At 34.6% G+C, this 19400-nt stretch overlaps 1 protein-coding gene across 5 annotated transcripts in view; it reads right to left on the bottom strand.

Moving 5' to 3' along the window:
* Ralyl (RALY RNA binding protein-like) overlaps positions 1-19400 on the bottom strand; it is a 624857-nt gene that overhangs the window by 29285 nt on the left and 576172 nt on the right. For 3 of the 5 annotated variants that reach the window (XM_005381724.2, XM_005381725.2, XM_005381727.2), the window contains 2 exons: positions 14784-14897; positions 822-994 (listed from right to left, as the gene is read on the bottom strand). In XM_005381724.2, the coding sequence (XP_005381781.1) occupies positions 822-994; positions 14784-14897 (287 nt within the window). The remainder of the gene's footprint in view (positions 1-821; positions 995-14783; positions 14898-19400) is intronic. The other 2 variants (XM_013512855.1, XM_013512856.1) reach the window with 2 other exon arrangements.

Here is a 19400-nt window from a genome sequence, read left to right as displayed (position 1 = left end):
GATGATCTAAATTTAATATGATCTGCTCATAGTAGATACACACACACACACACACACACACACACACACACATACACACATTTGCCATTACACTATTTCTATTAGTCAAGTCCTTTGAGATGGTACATTTAATTTCATGGTTGATGAAATATGAAAAATAGACTTATCAGCATATATTTAACAAATCTTCATGTGGTTCTTCAGGAAAGTATGTCTGGAAATAAGCAGTGCAATGGAAACTTTGGGAATATTAAATATGTGAAGAATTAGGTCTTGCCTAAATTTCTAAGTCACAACAAGCAACATAGGCACTAAAAATAGGGAGCTCACCACACACCGATTGTCAGGCAACAGAAAGCCTGCAGGTTACAGAAAAGATGTCGCCCACATATGTACTACAGACAATTACTGTCGGTGAGCAAGACTCTTAATTGAATAGCCAGAAAAATAGTCTTTTGTCACCAGCATGTTTTATCCAGGTACATACAGTTCAATTTTAATTGTACAAATGCAAGGTTCTTTCCATTATATAGCATGTGAGAAAGAAAATACTTCCCTTAGGAGTTTAGGTGAATGTAATCTCATGTATAGTGTTTCTATTTTTCATTCATTGTCACACTCATATTTTAAATCAGCAAAAATGTATTGAGCACTTATTATGTGCAAAGAACTACACTGGAGTTTCCTTAAATATACAGATGAAAGAAAAAATAAGCCCCAAATGATTTAATCATTTGTTTTGGTTTTTTAGAGTTAATGTGTTGCTAACATGCTAATGCTGTTACCCAGTGGATTGTGGACACCAAATATTTAGTTCCTACCAGCTCATGACCCCCATCTTCATCGAAGTCCTCCTCTATCCCATCAGTCATCTCTTCTCCATCCGCATCTTGCCCTCCTTCAGCAGGTTCCTCTGTAGAGTGATCTGCATTCTCTGATACACATTCATCTTGAATCAGCTCTATACTCTCTTCCAATTGCTTCTTCTGAGCTTCTAGGGGGGAAAAAGCAAATGACTACTACCTCGGGTTGGTCATGAGTCATTTGGATAAACCATGAAACAACAGCCCATGAAAGGGTAAACTCTGGGTACTGGTTAAGGTATGTAGGACATAAGGTAATATGTTTTTATTTGAATTTATTTAATTATGTAAATTATGTAAATATACCTGTGAAGATCTGAATGTAAATATGTCATTTTTGAAAGGAATTAGCAAAAATAAGGAAATCCAAATGGTAGTAGTACATAAATAATGTCTTACATATAAAGACTGATTCTTGATATTTCATCTGTAATTCTTTCTAAGAAGAATATTCTCTCTCAAAAGAAATCAGATAAAAAATAAAGAGCAAAAGTAATATATAACCTAAAAATTGTCCACTGAAGGAGGGGAGATGGAAAAGCTCATTGGCAATTTCAAAACAACGTGAAAAAAATCTTAATGAGAAAGAGGTATAAAAATAGATACATTGTCTTTCAGGCAATAAGAGAAAATCCTTTGAAATTGTAAAGTCTACATTGTGTTGGCAGGTGTAGTTAACTGCAGGGAATGTAAATTCTGGTTTAGGCAACCTGCATTCAGAGTCCAGCCTCTCCACTTAGTAGTTTTGTGCTGCTGTGAGAGTTGAAATAACTAACTTTCCTCAAGCCTCAGTTTTCCCTTTTTTTATTTTAAAGAGAGTAGCAAAAGAAAAAGGAAAGAACAGTAGCAGCATACCAACATGAGAAAACTAATGCCTAAACTTTCAGGTTTGGAGCCAGTAGTCAAGATGTTAGCATAGACTTGCAAATAATAAGTGCTCAACAAGTGAAGCCACCGTCTACCTCTGCAGGGTTTCCTTCATCAGAATTGATGTATTCCATTTAGAGAGTCACGCAAATGAGAATTATGCTGATGGCATAGGAATTATTTTTCCCAGTGGTTGGTTGCATCTCCTCTGAAAGTATCAAGGAACACTGGATACTGCATAAATGAGATAATGTTATGTTTATCTTTCTCTAACTTGTTCCCACGTGTTTACGTCTATCTTGAAAGCTGTGTTGTTTTATGAGTGTCACTGCATTGGGCAATTTAAGTTTTAAAAGATGCTACATTTTGAGCGTACTTATTGATATTTTATGGCAATAACAATAGGTTATAGAGTCAAAAGAATCTGGGATTCTCCTCATTTTTTCATAATGTGAGTTAAAATGAAGACACATATTAATGTAATACATTTTGATCAGAATAAAACTTCAAATATAACTACTATATAGATCAATAAACTCTAATAAAAATATAATGTATAAATTACCAGATACCCTTTCTTTCCTGTAAGTAATTTTTTTGTAAGTTGTTTAAAGTCATAGTCATTATTTATGTAAACAACTGCATCTATTCATACCTATATTTTAACTCTTCAAATAATAAAGTTTACTGAAAACAGAGCGGTAGGGTGGAGTCTGCCTATCCTTGCTGTCAGGGACAGAATTCTACTGCTAGTTCGGCTGCTCGCCTGCAGCGCTACAAACATTGGGTTTGAAACTGCTGTGGCCTCTTGCTTCGGTCATTAAGCACATTAAGTCATTCGTTCCAAATATTCACAATAATCCTTACCTGTACAGTTTCCTGTGAGGACTTACAGAGCTTATATTGAGAAACTATTTTGTGAACTATGCCAGACTGCATAAATGTGCACTATAATGCTTTTCACTGGGAATGTATTGAAGTCATAACATAACAACAGGTGTAAACACAGAAGGGGAGGCCCCTGTGGGAACTGACCTGCAAAAATCCTTGTGGGGATAAGGCTCTGTTTCAGAAGTGGAAAAGAACTGGTTGATTTAATGAAGGTTGAAACTAATTACTATGGATACCTTAAAATGACCAAAATTTGTGGTCTTTTGCTTTAGGAAGAAGTCATTTAAGTCACATGTATAGACTCAGACTGAACATATTCCTAGGTGTTTTTCTATCGTCTCATTAGCTTCACATTTCTCCTTATAACACCAAAACTCACATGGGGAAGCAAATTCTGATTTAAAGCCATGTTTTCATCTTCATATTCACATGCTACTGTGCCGATGGCAGCCTGTGGGGGAGCGTGAATTCCTCCCTTTTCTGTGGTATCTATGTAACTTTCAGCACAGAAAGTGCTATGAAGACTATGCAGTGCTAATTGTAAAATTTAATCAAGATGTTTTTCTAACTCTAGAACATTACCATCCAAATTACATGAGACAAATACTGAGTGAAAGAGAAAAAGAGGTTTAATCTAGAGAAGATGACCCACTATCTGAATTAAAAGAAGAGAAATTAATCAAGAAGCTACAGACTTAAAACACTCCAAGTTAAACACTTACTAAAAACTGGATAAAATTTTATCCAATCTTTTCACAAGGTAAAGTCATTTCGGTTCTCTAGTTTTGAATTTCTCCTCACTATTCCTTCTACTTATCATTTAATCTCCTTTCTTCCTTTCATTACAGGTCATCACACTGGTTGTTCAAAATGCCCTGGCTTTCAAGATCTGGTACAGGTACCTCAAGAAAGAGAGAGATGAAGATTTCAGATTGGACAATTGTAATTCTATACAATGTCCTGATTTTCATGTTTTCCTAAAGTCATACTATTTAAATTTCAAGCCCCTGTGTTTAATTCTTCTATTGGAACATGTAAGTGGGCTTTTGCTTAGAATTGACATTATATTAGAAATTCATTTGGTTTGGTATATCCATTTCTTTTCCAATGATTTCAAAAATCTTTGTTGTTGGTATTAAAAATAATTGAATGTGATATTTTACCCCGTAGAAAAATTTCTAGTCAAGGACGTATAGCAGATTTTTGAAGAACCTGTGCAGGATCTGACTTAAAGATGCATAGTTTCCATCGAGATTTATGCATCAGTTTGTTTTAATTATCTCTGGAATCCAAGCTGCCTTTCCTGATCCTCCTAGTTGAATGTGATCCATTCTCCTTTTTCAAACAAAGCCCTCATCAAATGCTGTCTTACAATTGTTTCTAAATTCTGAGGAAATTTGACCTATTGTTTTACAAGGTCCCTGCCACATCTAAGGGGATAATACAGATGTCCATCTTTTGTAAACTGAAAAGAGCAATACTATTCAGTTATGAAGAATCATTATGACATGCACTGTACTCCTCACTGAATATCCTGCATAGCATTGATAAAAATAATATAAGGTCTTAGAAAGGATATAGGTTATGAAATCCAAATTTCTGCTAATTTCTAGTATTGCTAACTATACTTTTATTCTCTAAAGGGGAACAAAAAGTAATATCTTCAGAGAGTTGCTATATCCTCAAATGAGGAAAAATGTGTGCTTTTATTCCATAAAGACCGTTCAACTGTATTGTGATAAAATGCTCAAAACAATTACTGAGTTGAATGTGAATTGATTACTTGATTGCAGCTGACAAATTATTGATATCAAAATAATTTATCATTATTGATGCCTAAGAACATGTTATAAGAATAATTTTGGATTTTGGTTTTGACTTTGCCTCTTTATTTTCATTTTTAGATAAAAGTATTAGGTCACTTCCTTTATCTGTTTAACATACAATACACGTGAAACTTCTTTGATAGTATATTTCAAATGCAGTAGCATTATCAATACAGTTTACTTCCAAACAAACACCCTGTAAGTTATTCTCATTCCTCCATTTTTTCATTAATTTGAAAGCTAAATGTTGGGAGACACTATCTGGACTTAGAAAAAAGCTTTATTTGTTTGATTCATAGGCTTTCAAGTGAAGTACAATCATCCTGTATGTTAGTAATATGCAGTTGGCATAGACTTTTGTCATTGCCTCAATAAGAAATGTTATAATCATCAAACAATGACAGTTTCCAAGAATAAAATCACATGTGAAAGCACATCTTGTGTTGGTGTATAATTTAAAAAGTAGATTTGATCGAATAATTGCCTTACTGAAAACAGAGAAACAAATCAACTTGTTCCACGTTTATGAATAACTATCTAATTTTTTGTCTTATGAAATGAGTAATATTGTGTAGTCTCTAAACCTTAGAATAGTCTTTTCCTACTTATAACTTTTACTTTTTATTATGTGTGTGAATGCACAAGTAATGTGTGTGTATGTGTGTACATTTGTATCTGGCACTAGCATTTCTTTGGGGCCTAAATATTTTCATTCATCTTCGTATCTATCTTAGCTAACCTAAATCCTTGCACAAATTAAATGTTTGCTAATATAGTCAAGAGCTGTGTACAATTGTATAATGAAAATACATGTCTGGGTGTCACTTTCTTTCCATACAGTGACATTTACATTTGGCACCGTGATAGGAAGATGTATGCATTCAGAGAACAGTTGAAAGAAACCTCGGCACTTTCTACTCAACAGCTTCTCACCGTGAAGTCAAAATGAAATGTGAGGTCTGAGATATTTTTGGAGGAGATTGTTTGTGTTTGTGTTGACAAGCTGTCAAGAGAAAAATGAAATGTGAAGTCTTCAAGTGCTCATGGAGAATGGCTGCCTTTGAGCACTGGCATCTGTTGGCGTCTCTGTTGGTTTCCGTAAGTCGAAGTGATGAATGGCCTTAGTATTATCTTGCAAGTAGAAAAGTGGCTAGTATTTGATCTGAAACAGTAGAGTAGAACCCAGAGAGTCAATGGTTTATCCCTAATTTATAATTCTTCTATTAAATTTTGGATTTCAATGGAATAAATTGTTCATGTTGGATACAAATTAGTAAGTGCTTATATAAAATACTGTTAACATTTAATAACTTCAGTCTTTGAAACATGCTGGAGTATCATCTTATTCATCATTCTACATACAGAGAAACTGAGCCATAAGTAAGTTAAGTAACGTGCCCCAGGTCACACAATAATAGGTGCTAGAGCTGGAGTTCCACTTGAAGTGTATCTGACTCCATAGCTGGGATGTTTTCTAATATAACTCTAGAAAGATAAGTCTTATTTGACACACTGGCAGAAAGCTTTGAGTTTCTTCAAAAAGCAGACAATCTTCAAATTCAAGAATAAAGAAATTTGTTTAGTTAGGGGCACATGTTTCAGCTAAAATGACTACCAAAGGAAAAGATGTGGAAATAAATGATATTTTCATTTACTGTACAATGCCTGAGGCTTCAAAAGGCCATAAAAAGAAAGAGTTTGATATTAAATTTCAATTCTCACATTCAAATATTTTTCTGAACATGACATTTCTACTTCAAAAGTTATGTATGATTCAGAAAACAAGTTAGAATTGTTGGGATTTATGTTCAAAGCATTTTTATTAAATTGAGCTTGCTGCATAGCTATTATCATTAATATAACCCTGAAAATCGGTTGAGTTGGCAATTAAGTTTTGTGACATGCTGGTTTAATTGCTAGATAATTACTATTCTGAATTGTACTTAGCAGATGGTTGAAAATAACGTTGATATAAAAACAGTCTACTTATTTATTGCAGCCAAGTTTGTATCCTGGAATCACTGTTTTTGCAACTCAGTGAGAACTGCACTTTTAAAATATTGCCCATTACAACACCTGCATGTAATATGAATTTAATTCAGTAATTCCAATGAATATCATCTAAAATATGCACTTTATTATTGATTATATTATGAAGAACAACAGAAATGAATTTCAGGAAAATTACATGAGAAGAATTGTTTTTAGATTGAAATATGATTTATATAAGAATATTCTTGGAGGAGATGACCTCAAAAGTGTTCACATGAAGTAGTCTGAGTTATAGAGTTGAGCACAAATCAATATAAATTATTTTAAAATTACTGAGATATTATGTGTATTTAAATTTCACAATAATTTTTAGAGAGATATTACTGAACCTACTTAATACATTTTATAAGGACTGTTCCAAATTTCATGCAGATAGGATGTGAACCTAGTTTTGTTTAACTCCTCTCTGTGTCCTCAAATGTTGTAGTAATATAAATCTAATTGTCATGAGAAAGCTTAATTGGAAAGGAAGCAAACTAGATGTGGAGAGACCAATTAAAAAGGCAATATTTAGGGGAATGAAAATGTCCTAACTGAATTGTGATGATAGTTCTACCACCCAGTAAAATTACTAAGTCAGTGAATTATATTCTTGAAATAAGTAATTTTACTGTATGCAAAACATACCTCAGGAAACCTATTAAAACATAATGTAAGTACAGTAGAGCACATGAGAGATGATGAGTGCCTGGGTATTGTCAGTAGTCTTGGGAAAATAGAGAGGAGGGGTGGAATAAAAAGATACCAAAGGTAATCTGGAAACCCTGACTACAGTAGGAATAGAAGACAATGCTGAATTTGACAACCTTATTGACTGGATTCATGGAAGACTGATGTGAGAGCAACAGGGCACAGAGAAAGGAATACATTTAGATGGGAAAGAGTTCAATTTTCAAAAATATAATTGACTTGTTACTAAGTTGGCTCTAAGGTTCCCCTTTGCTTAGAAACTTAGGCTTCTTCCTGATCACAAGTCCCAGAACTCCTGCTTTTTAGAATATTTACTTTACAGAACTTGCAACTGTACATTGTTTCTCTTTGTACTGAGATGGACATCTTCTACAATCCAGGAGAGTTTCTCTCAAGACCTAGGAGTCATGCCTTTGACATATCACCAAGAAAGACAAGGCCCATGGCTCTTAGGCTCTGTAGAGAAGAGGAGTCTAACTTTGTTAATGCCAATTAGCAAACACAACTTGCCTAGTCACAGGGTGCAATGTCCCACTGATGTTCTCCAGTCCTTTTCCATTAGTGTACCTAGTTTTCAAAAATTCTCAGATCTTTTATTTGAATAGTGTTCTACCTCCATCTCCTGTCCAGTAATCTTGAATAAAGTCTTCCTCACAGTTTTTAACAAGAAATTTTGCTGTAGTAAGTAACGAAGGATAAATACAGGGAGCTCTCTAGTAAGAAGTTGGAATTTACATCCAGTTGCAAAAGACAAATTCATATTTTCTCCCTTAACTTAGTTTCTTTAAAAGCACCTTACTATTATAGTTAAGTATTTCTACAAGACTTGTTGTGACAAATAGCAGTCTTCTTATTTGTAACTGCTCACCATTTCTAGTTCTTTAAATGATTTCCACTCACTTAGCTTAATCTTTTAAATTTATCTGCTTATATCTCTAAATAACGCTCTTAGGTGGGTACTTCTTGCTCAGTTTTATGCATTATCTGTTTGTATTATACTTAGAAAGCTGTGGAGTTGGCTCTTGGTCATATAATCCCCACTTTCCATCTCTCTAAAGAGTGATGTAAACTGGAATAATCAATTTAGTTTTTGCATAATTTTATATAACTGTGCAATTCTTCACACAGTAAATGTTAGTATGCAATGAATAATTTTTCTTTGTTGAACAATAATGTTTTCTTTAGAATTAAAAATTGCCTTAGGTTTAAAAAATAGTTTGATACATACTTTTCTATGTACTTAAGCTGATTTATCTCTCCCTAAGGTGTATAAATCTCATCTAACTAATTCACTTTCCCACATAGTAATTACTCTACCAATTCCCTTTTCTTAAAAATTCTGTCCTAGCCAGGCATGGTAGTGCATGCCTATAATCCCAGCACTCGGGAGACTGAGGCAGGAGGATAGCCCAGAGTTTAAGGTCAGCCTGGGCTACATAGTGAGTTCAAGGACAGCCATGAGTATGTAGTGAGACCTTGTCTCAAAAAAAGAAAAAAAAGAAAGAAAGAAAGAAAGAAAGAAAGAAAGAAAGAAAGAAAGAAAGAAAGAGAGAAAGAAAGAGAAATCGAGCACCTGTCTCAGAAAAATTTAAAAAGTCTCTTCTAAAGTTTGCATGCAGTGCTGGTCTAGACTCATTTCTTTCCTGGTCTCTTGCACAGCTCATTTCCTAGGTTCTTTTTTTTCTTCATCCTGAGGATCTCTTGTGCCTCTGGCTTTTGGATTCCCTCCTTTGTTAAAGCCTGTTTTCTTCTTTCTTAGTTTTCTTCCTTGTTCTGATGAAGTGCATTTACCAGTACTTTTCAGAGAAAGGGTGTGTATCTGGAAGTTCGCAAAATCTCACGTGTTTGGAGGGTGGGCAATCGGACTGTGGAGGTGCTGTACTCATCGGTGCACGAGGCCACTGATGAAGCTAGTGCTGTTAGGAGTGGGGCTGGGTGAGGGGCCGGGCTCTGGGGCTGTGACCCTGCAGGGTGCATTCCTGTCCAGCCTTCGTCCCCTCTGTCTCTTTCCTGGCTACCATGGAGAAAGCAGCTGTCCTCTGCCCTGCACTCACACCTGTGTTTCTGCCTCAGCGCTGGCCAATTTTGGATTTACCCCACTGGAAACTGTGAGCCAAACGAGCCTCTCATCCTTTAACTTTCGGGGCCAGATGTTTCGTCCCAGTGACGGGAAACTGAATAATACAGAGTGCCTTAACAGTCCATTAGGCAGTCCATTAGGTTGAGACAACTCCTGCACCCTGAGATCCTAAGGAACAATATATAAACCAAAACCCAAGTCAAAGTGAATGAACACAGACTGGTAAAACAAAAACTTAAACCTCCCCAACCATTCATTGCCAACTATCTCTAAAGGCCCTTTTCACTTTACCCAGCTAAATATTTGCTTTGTCTTGCTTGTGAGGATATCTTATAAGCCACTCTTTGCCCCTCTGTGGTGTCTTTAACCACTTGATTGGTACTGCCTATTATATACTGCTAAATACTAAAACTCACTAAAATTTTGAAATATCTAAGTTTTTTTTTAACAGAGCATTTGGAGGCAAACCTTTTCATATCTTGCCTATCTGAAAATACACTTAACTGTCCATGGTGGTACATGCCTGTAATCCAAGCACTGGGTAGGCTGAGGTAGAAGGATCGCTGTGAGTTTGAGGCCTGCCTGGGTTACATAGTGAGTTCAACACCAAAATGTGCTACATAGCAAGACCCTGTCTTATATGTATACACAAGACAGCTAAGATAGTTGTAGTACTGATTTCTACTGTTTTTTGAAAGGAACAATTAATGTTAAATTGGTTAATCAATCTTACATACCTATATTTGTTTAACTGAGTAACCCATTTGAAAATAATAATATGTAATACAACAGCCAATTTCCTATCACCTTGTCTGAAATTCTGTATTGTTTCTATTGCTTTGTTCTTGTTTCTTTGTTTGTTAATGTATATTCATTCCTTTTTCTTTAAAATAAAAATTTGAAATTATATATAGATATATCAATATACCCATATCTATAGATATATATCTATATATAGTCTCACTTTTAATAGTTTGAGGACCAGGTATAGAATCTTAGGTTGTAAATAATCATCTATGAAAATGTTTAAGACATGTTTTGTTGCATTCTAGCCTAGAGTGTGGCTGTTGAGAAGCTCTATGCTATGGCTTTCTGATTCTACTTTCTTTATACAAAACTATTCTGTCTTTATTTTTCTCCCTTTCCCTGGGTGTTTATAGGATCTTCTGCTTGTCCCTACGTCTTACAATATTACAATGATAAATCATGATGTGCATCTATTTTCATTCCCTGTTCCAGGCAGTTGTTAATCTTTTCATTCCAGTTAACTATCTCTCAGTTTTAATTCATTTTTTCTAAAAATATGAAAACATATTTGAGTGGTTATTCTGTCATTCTTTCTGGAACCCTATTATTCCAATATTCATCCTGTAACTTTTATATCCTTCTCTTCCTATTTTTAATCTCTATTTTTATGCTCTTTTTACTTAAGGAGTTTTTGTTTTTATTTAAATCCCATCATTGTGATAATACAGTTTAAAGAGCAAACAGCTCAATTTCATGTGTTTAATCCATTATCTTAACTAGAAGGATCACCAGTTCACTCCAAATTGGCAGTGATACAATGCAAGGTATTTAGGACAGAAGCAATAGTCACATTATCTGGTGCAGGCATCAGATCATATCTGAAGCAACATTTTCCATTCTAAGTATGGCAATCCATGTTTTTCCAAGTACACAATGAGTAGAAAAGAGAGATGACAGTGGTTCAAGATGCAAAATCAACCTATAAGAGAAGTAGCTGAAGGACCATTCATATTTTTTAGACAAAGAAATGCTTTGGTAAAAATTTGAATGCAGTTTAAGGTGAATATTTATGTATTAGTACTGACTCACTGTTCAAAGGTTTTGGAGAAGTGAAAATATTTTAGCTCTTCTTGAATATTGAATTGATGGTTGAATTATCAAGAAATTAGAGATTAAGCTTTGTTTTAGAAGATATATGAAGAATAAGGGAACCAAGTGAAACCAAAATGCATTTTTATTCGGAGTTAAGGAGTGCATATCAAAGGTTTATCAGATACTGATGTAAACAGGGACAAAGTAATTACATAAATATGTGATCTGGTTGAATAAAAATGTAAACTGAAAGTGCATGCTTTTTGGAGTAGCAGTATTAAAAAATTCTAATTTTCACAAGGAGCCATACATTTTGATACATATTTATCATTTTGTAAAGTTTTGGATTTTAATCTTATAAACAGTTCATGTCTTACTAGAATTTATGAGTAGAATAAGTTTATCTTATGTTTCTTCTGTTTTTGAGCTCTCTAAGGCATAACTCTAACAGTCCAAAGATATGACTGGAATTGTCCAAGTGAGAATGGCTATTTATTTATCACACACGCCAGTGAGAAAAACAATGAACTAAATAATGTCTAAGTGCCCTCTTATACCTCTAGAGAGTCTATGTTTCAAATTTCATTTAAAAATACACAATTACCGTAGAGTAACTATGTATACATTGTGATACCCAGTCTTTACTGTTTTCTCACGGCTTTCACCCTTTCCAGTCATTTAACATCATAATATAAGGCCTATAAATTGTGCTGTGTGTATGTGAAATTTATATGTGGCTCTTTTAAGAATCACCCCAGAATGAGACACAATTATAGGCTAAAATGATATCAAGGGTTATTTGTTGTTTTCTGTAGTATACATAGTCTCTCTATACCCAAATAAATCATGTTGTTATTCAAGAAAACATAATATATGTATGGTGGAATGCTAATCATCATAATTTTAAATGGTTAAATATATACTTGAAGCCATAATCATTCTGGTAATTTACATTTGAGGGTCTGGAGACTTGCTACATGACTGGTACATGATACCTGGAGCCATGTGACATTAGAGAAGTAAAGATATGCCCTTGGTTTTAGGAAGTTTAAAATCTCAAACGAAGCCACAAGACAATACACAAACATCTATTAGAAGCAAGTAAAGATTAGAGAATTCAAAACAATGTCATTGTAGTTCATTGTGATTACCTCTGAGAGTTCTGGAATTTACTTCAAAGAATAATACCAATAATACCATGGAACTTGAATTCAGGATATGCTCCATGTTCTTTAGCATTCTCTTCCTAGTTCCTCGTCTCTTTCCTAATATTTTTATGTTCGAAACTTTCATTATCAAATGGCTAATAGTAAAACAGTAATCAGAAGTGTGTAAAAAAGCAATAACAAAGAGCAAATGCTAGCTGTTAAACACTAATTATTTAACCAGTAATTGGCAATTAAGCATTGAAATGAGTACCCCCTTCAATTTAATAAGAAGACTTTAATTTTAAATGAATTTTAATGCATTTTACTCTACTTTCTAAAAAGTAGTGTTAACTCTTTCTGTACAATCTTGATTTTTTCCATAAAGAAAACATAGAGAGATATAGTGATGATTATGTTATCACTATAAATATATATATTGCTCAGGAGAAAATTACCAAGAAAATATAAAATATCAATATCACTAAGAGAATATTATATATATTTATTTTCTTCATGGCTTGTTGGAATAAGAAAAACATGAGCATCAAAGGCCTATCATCTCAAAAGTCACTGTCTCATGACTGAGAAAGCTTAAACATGCAAAAGAAAGGTGACAGTTTTCATAAAAAGAAAATCCGGGCTTGAGTTTTAGTGTTACGTTTATAGATGATCTTCCAAGAAGATTTATGGCAGGTATTATTCATTGCAGAAAACTGGAAGGTATAATATGTTGGAATAAGGATCACATTTTTCTCTTTGAGGTGATTTATATTTAAATGAGTTCTCCATAATCCTTTAAACTGAAGTGCAAATTGGTTATCAAAGTCTTTTGCTGCAAGGGTTGTTTTACATAATAATGAATTTCACAGAAGTTCCTCAAAGAGAAATATTGATTTAGGCAACATCACAAGATATTTCAGTTATAGCAACACTTTAGATTAGTGCCATAGACAGCATATAAAAACTTTCTAAAAATGTAAATTTCTTTACTAAGGAGTGTAGGCAGCATATCATTTTCAGTATAAAATACATTTATTATAGAAAATTTAATAGAAACAGTCTGACTTATTCTATCATTTCTCCATGACTGTGATATAAAACTTCCATATGCTAATTTATTTGTTTTTCACAATGTAAGTTAACCATTAGAACTTCTCATTTAGTAAATGAAAAAACTGAGGTTAAGTATGTGATGAGTGAAAATTGGATCCAAATTTTATTTCTCACCCATTATGTTATTCCACTGCTTCACATCTGGCTTCCTTTCACTCTTAAGCCTCTTGCTGGCTCTCCTCAGAGGTGAGATCTGGTCCTCACCTCAGTAATGAGTCAACAAATGGGCAGACTCCTGTGTGCTATAGTGCAAGGTCCCTCAGTTCCAACTAGTTACCATCAGTTGGGTGTTATCTAGGAAGCCTTACTTCATGAAATGCTGGGGCTAGGCCATGGGGAAAACTTGAATAGAGGCTCTAAACTAGAACAGCCACTGAGTTAGGTGAAAAAGTTTGAGATCCAATTACATCATTAATTAGATATAAAGTATACATTAATTAATTTGCCTTCTTGAGGCTTTGTTTTCTCTTATATAAAATGGGAAGGTTGAATATATTAGTAGCTTTCAAAATTGCACTGTTCATTTATTTGTTTTTTAAGAAACAAAATTCTCTCAGCATATTACATCTTATATGGAATCCCAATATATAAGACAGATTCAGGTGAACTACACTGGTTGGAGTAAGGGCTGGGTTTGGAGAAGGCACAAGTTAGTTTCCAAACTGTGTCTCTTTTTCATCCCTACCTCACCTCCAGGAAAGTCTGGGGGGCATCCAGTTTCCTTGTAGAACACAAGTTTCCAACTGTGTGCTAACTTTGAGTTTATCTGAGTTCTCACATCCTGTGGCTTGAAAGACACGTGTAGCTACATGGAAAGAGTGTTACAATTGTGGTAGAATGCAGCTAGGGTCAGAATGGATAATTCACAGGACAAAAGTCATCCATCATGCTGTAAAGGATATAGTCAAACAACTTGGCCTTTGGGTGGTCAGGGGCCTGCTGCTGGTGTTGAGGTTCCTAAAATTGGGTACTGAAGTTTTGAAGGGTGACAGCAATAGCAGGAGTTGAGCTTTATAATGATGGTAACTGAAACTTGTTCAAATTTTGTGCAGATAATTTGATGAAATATGACTATCATTTAAGCCTGATACCATTATCCCATTAATTGTCTTCAAGTTTACTTCATAGTGAAATATAAACTTTCAATTATAATCTAACTATTTACTAATTATTCCATCAAAATACTTTGCCTTATTTTGGTAGTAATCTCAGAAAAAAGTTGGTTCCTTCTCTCCAAAGATAACAGAATCATATTCCATAGTTGTGTTCTGTCACTGACAGGCTTTAATCCTGCATCTGTAATAACCTCTCAGATCACTCTGCTTCCATCTCTTGGGCCTGCAGCCTCTGTGACTGATGATGCCTCACTGGTTTAATTCTAACTTGCTTTTGTCCACAGATTCTTTCCACTTACCTGCCTCCGCCTTCTGCTGCTTTTCAATCTTCTCCAGGCGTCCTAGCAAGGAGTCAATTTTAGTTTTGATCTGAGTTAATTCTTTCTTGATTGTCTGTAATTCATCTGATTTCACTGGAAGGGGAAGAGAAGGGAAAGAAAACAGAACATCAAATGTACCATAACTCAAGATACCCTATGTTTCCTTAAGACTGTGTCACATTGTTTGGGATATTTTTCAATTTTATCAGCTTCTCATCACTTGTAGTGATCCTGGAATAGTGGGTGGCTTTGCCAATTATAGATTATCAGTTCCATGATAATTCTATATTAAATCTGTTGCCTGAGGTTAAGGAAGGGATAATTGTGTCTAGAAATATTTCATTTCATTTTATTTTATTTCATTTTATTTATTCTTTCTTTCTTTCTTTCTTTCTTTCTTTCTTTCTTTCTTTCTTTCTTTCTTTCTTTATTTTTGGTACTGGGAATCGAACTCGTGACCCTGTGCTTCCCAGGCAGGCACAGTGCCTCTGAGCTATATCCCCGGCTCTAGAAATATTTTATGAAATAATTAAATGATGCCAAATTCAGTTTTTGTAAGCAGTAGAATAAATACGATATCCAAGATGGATTAAGATTGATACATAATTAAAGCCTGAATGGTATAGAAGTATGTTCTTACCTCGGCTTAGATTCCCCAGAATTTCTCAAATTAATTTGAAGCACTTTGCTGTAATAATATATTTTAGCAATCATCGATACTTTAATTCAGGTTTTCAGGTGATTGACTGACACCAAGACATAACATTTATCCTCTAAAGAAAATGTCCTAGATGCTAGAAAACTCCTTTTACCTCTAACTTGTTATTTGTCTTCTTTCTAAAATAATAAGCCAAAGGGTAGTTCACGCCCCTCTGTAAGCCCTGAGCTTTCACAAAAAAGACAGCCACTGAAGTTCTCATTCGTATTTTCTACAGTAGTGGTTACCATTCTAGATTTTCAGTGTTTAGTTTCAAAGAAAAAATGGCAATTAATATGAGATTAATATCTTTTTTGGTCAAGTAGAGTTATTAAAAACAGTAAACATTGCTCTATTAATTATGGTAATATTTTGTAATTTTATAATGAAACAGGCTTAAAGAAAGCTTCACATCATAGGATAAATATTTACATTAAATAATTAGTAATCCTTGGCCCCTAAATAATTAGTAATAATATCTAATAATAACATTAATAATAATACTATTAATAGTAATAATGACAGTTATTTTATGAAAGATTCACTTCATGTCCTTCTTTTGCTTTCCTGAAAACTATTGGTAATTTTGTCTTAAGCCAACAACAGATGAAAGCCTTTGAAATTATCAGTACAGAGCAGCTACACCTCCCTTTGAGATGTCTGTCAGTGCGTTTTTAGGTGCCCACACTCAGCAGAGAGCTGTGCTTGCAGATCTGAGGCACATAGTTTGATTACATCCTATTTCTCTTCTTGGTCATTTTCCTGCAAGCTTGTAAATGATCTCAGTTTAGATATCCCATAGAAATTAACTGTTCAGTCTTAATTGTTCAGTCTTCAGGAATTTTTGAAAAATAAAATGCAAAGTTTTCTTGGAATAAAAATATTTGTCACTTAAGATTTATGAAATAGCATTTAAATATATATGCATTATACAATTAAATTACAAATGAAGAATAATTTTTCAATATAAAAATCAGAAAACACTTTTCATTAAAAAATTATGTATGTTTTTAAAAGCAGAGTTTCACTTATCATGCAAATAGTTTACAAAATAAACAATGTAAAAAAAGGAGCCCTTTGGAATATTCCTCTTGTGAACTACCAAACAAGTACAGAACAGTTTAAAAAAGAGAATTATTATGTAAATTATTTCAAAGACGTCAAAGTAGCAGTGTTGAACTGTAGCTAAATTTGAAAAATATAATCTGTCACAATCACAAATTGATTCTGCTTTGAAGAATGATATTCATTTCCTTTGAAGGAAGCACATCTCATAGTTTTACTTAAACCCATCAAATTTCATAGAAAATCTTTCAGTTTATGACAGATTTCTATTCAGGAAAACAAAATTATAGCTGGAAACTAATAGGATATATTTTTTAGGATGTGCAGCCACTCTTCAACACAGGAATGCAGCTGACTCTTTGCTATGGTTTGTTTCTGGATGTCTGCCCGAAGCCTCACGTGGTCATGGGAGACAGGCTGTTCTGAGGCAGCTGAACCTAGAGTTTGTCATTTGTTCACTATCTAGTGCTGGGATTGGGCGTGTGAGTGCTACACCCACCCTAGGGTAAGCAGCCTGCATGAAATATATGGGAGGAAAGGAAGCTTGCTCCTCTCTCTTTTTCTCTTATTGTTTTCCTTGTCTTCTACCACCATGAACTGTTGTCCCTTTATGATGTGCCACTGTGCCTTGGAACCAGCAGATTGTGGACTGAAACTTCCAGAAACTGAACTAAATAAACCTTTTCTCTTTTAACCTTGGATGTCAGGTATTTTGTCCCAGAAATGAAAAAGAGGTAATCAAGACACTAATTTTAATTTTTATCTATTTTGATTGAAAAATACAAGCCAATAAATCATCAATACCCCACATTATACAAGCTGTATTAGAAAAGAAGTAGAAAGCTGGACTTACCTTGTAGGAATTTATAGCCAAGGCTTAGATTCATACCTAACACTTTGGTATTACTTTTTTTAAAAAGAGAGATTATCATACAGTCTAAGTGTAATTAGTTAATGTCATTCAAGCTTAGACACAACAAGGACATCTGGAGAGTTTCCGTTAGTTTTTTTCCTAGCACATTATCAGGAAAGGTGGAAATGAATGTGTAGCCCTGTACAGGTTATGGGACTTCTCCCTGAGAATGGAGGACAACAAAGGCTCATCAAGGTTTTCTTAGCAGTCCTTAAACAATAGATTTGAGGCTTCTCCATCAATTGGGGAAGTCTGTTCCATATGGTATTGTCTTGGTTACTTTTTTCTCGCTGCTGGGACAAAATACCTAATGCCCAAAATTAAGGAAGGAAAGGTTTATTTTGCTTACAGTTTGTGGAAGTTTTAATCCGTACTTGGCAGGATTATAAAGCAGAGTGGCACGTGGCAGAGAGCTTCAGCTCAGGATGGCAGCCACAGCTAAGCAACAACTAACTTACACGGGGCGGAATGGGGGAGGAATGCCCCAAGCACTCTTTTCCTGTCCCTTGCATATGCAAACTATCCACTCCCTGGCGGGTGCAGCTCTCACACCCATATTCAAACTCTAATAGCCTGCCCCAGGGCCGCAGGAGGCTTTGGGGGGACACACAGACATAAACCATAACAGGTATTTTAATATTTCAGTGATGTCCTAGGAAGAAAGCCTGAGTCCAGCTAGGTCCAATTGGCTGCAGTTTCTTTCTGCCTTTCATTAGCCATTCACCATCTAAAGACAGGGTCTGGTTTTGTCCCATTACACTGGATTCCTAGATGGTCCCTACTCTAACTGTTCTCTACTTTCATTTTCCTATCTACTCCCTCTCCTGTTAATAATGTCTCTGCTGCATAGAGACTACAATTAAGTCCTTGACTGTTTTTACTTCATCAGAATAAATGCGTGTTTCACAACTACGTATTTCTAAACTTAGGATTTAAAAAAAGGTGTCTTTGCAGATTTCCTTTCCAATAGCTTTCCAAAAGCAAAAGTACAGAGTAAAGGACAGTTTGAGGTCCACTGCATCTCTAACCCCATGGTACTTTTTGTGTTTTTCATTTTATTGCTACATTTTACATATGTATGATGATCACATTCTTCATAGGGAATTTGTACCTGTACATAATATATCTTGATTTTCCTTTTTATCCCATTCCCCTACCCTCCCTTCATCCCCTTTATCCCTCCTTATTTACAAAAGCTTTGTTTCCATTTTTTTCCTTCTATTCTCCTTTTTTCTTTTTCTTTCCTTCTTTCTCCCTCTCTGATTTAATTTGTCTGGTCTCTTGCACTGAGTTCTCAAAGAAGTATCTGTAAACCATAAGTCTGTTTTCACTGAAGAATTTTAGAATATCTACATCCTCTACTGTACAAATCAAACCCTTTAAGAGTTACTTAATTTCTTCTCAGATTATTCTTTCATGCAGCTGGACATTTCATTTTTTCTCAAAGGAAGCCTTTCTTTTGAACAAAACAGATTGGTGCTTAGTCCAATGGTATATGGAACCAGAGAAGCTCCAGTAGACATCTATGTTCCCCAAAGAGGTCACTTGTAGTCACTAAGGAGGTTCAGTTAAGTTTCTCTATCTCTGTAATTCCACCCTCTACCCTAGGAACTTACAAGAATTTATCAAATAATGAACATAAACCACTTAGTGCCATTTGCAGGGCATTCTCAGTCCCAGTAGAGAGCAGAGACAGAACTTACTATTTATTTTTAAAACAACTTTACTGAACTAAAAATGTGCATACAAAAAATTTTAATTTATTTATCTTGTGTTATTTATATTATTGTGTGAACATGCCCAGCCCAGGAAAAATTCTTTCTTTCTCCCAAATGTATCTATCAAAATCTTCCCCACCATTTTAGGCTTATTTAAGACTTTCCTCTTTTATGACTGTCTCTTTGACTAAGCCACTGAAGGT

Source organism: Chinchilla lanigera, unplaced genomic scaffold, assembly GCF_000276665.1.
Source record: "Chinchilla lanigera isolate Chin_1 unplaced genomic scaffold, ChiLan1.0 scaffold00016, whole genome shotgun sequence".
Classification (NCBI taxonomy): domain Eukaryota; kingdom Metazoa; phylum Chordata; class Mammalia; order Rodentia; family Chinchillidae; genus Chinchilla; species Chinchilla lanigera.
The sequence above is the reverse complement of the archived record's forward strand: the minus strand, read 5'-3'. Positions and strand labels throughout refer to the sequence as shown.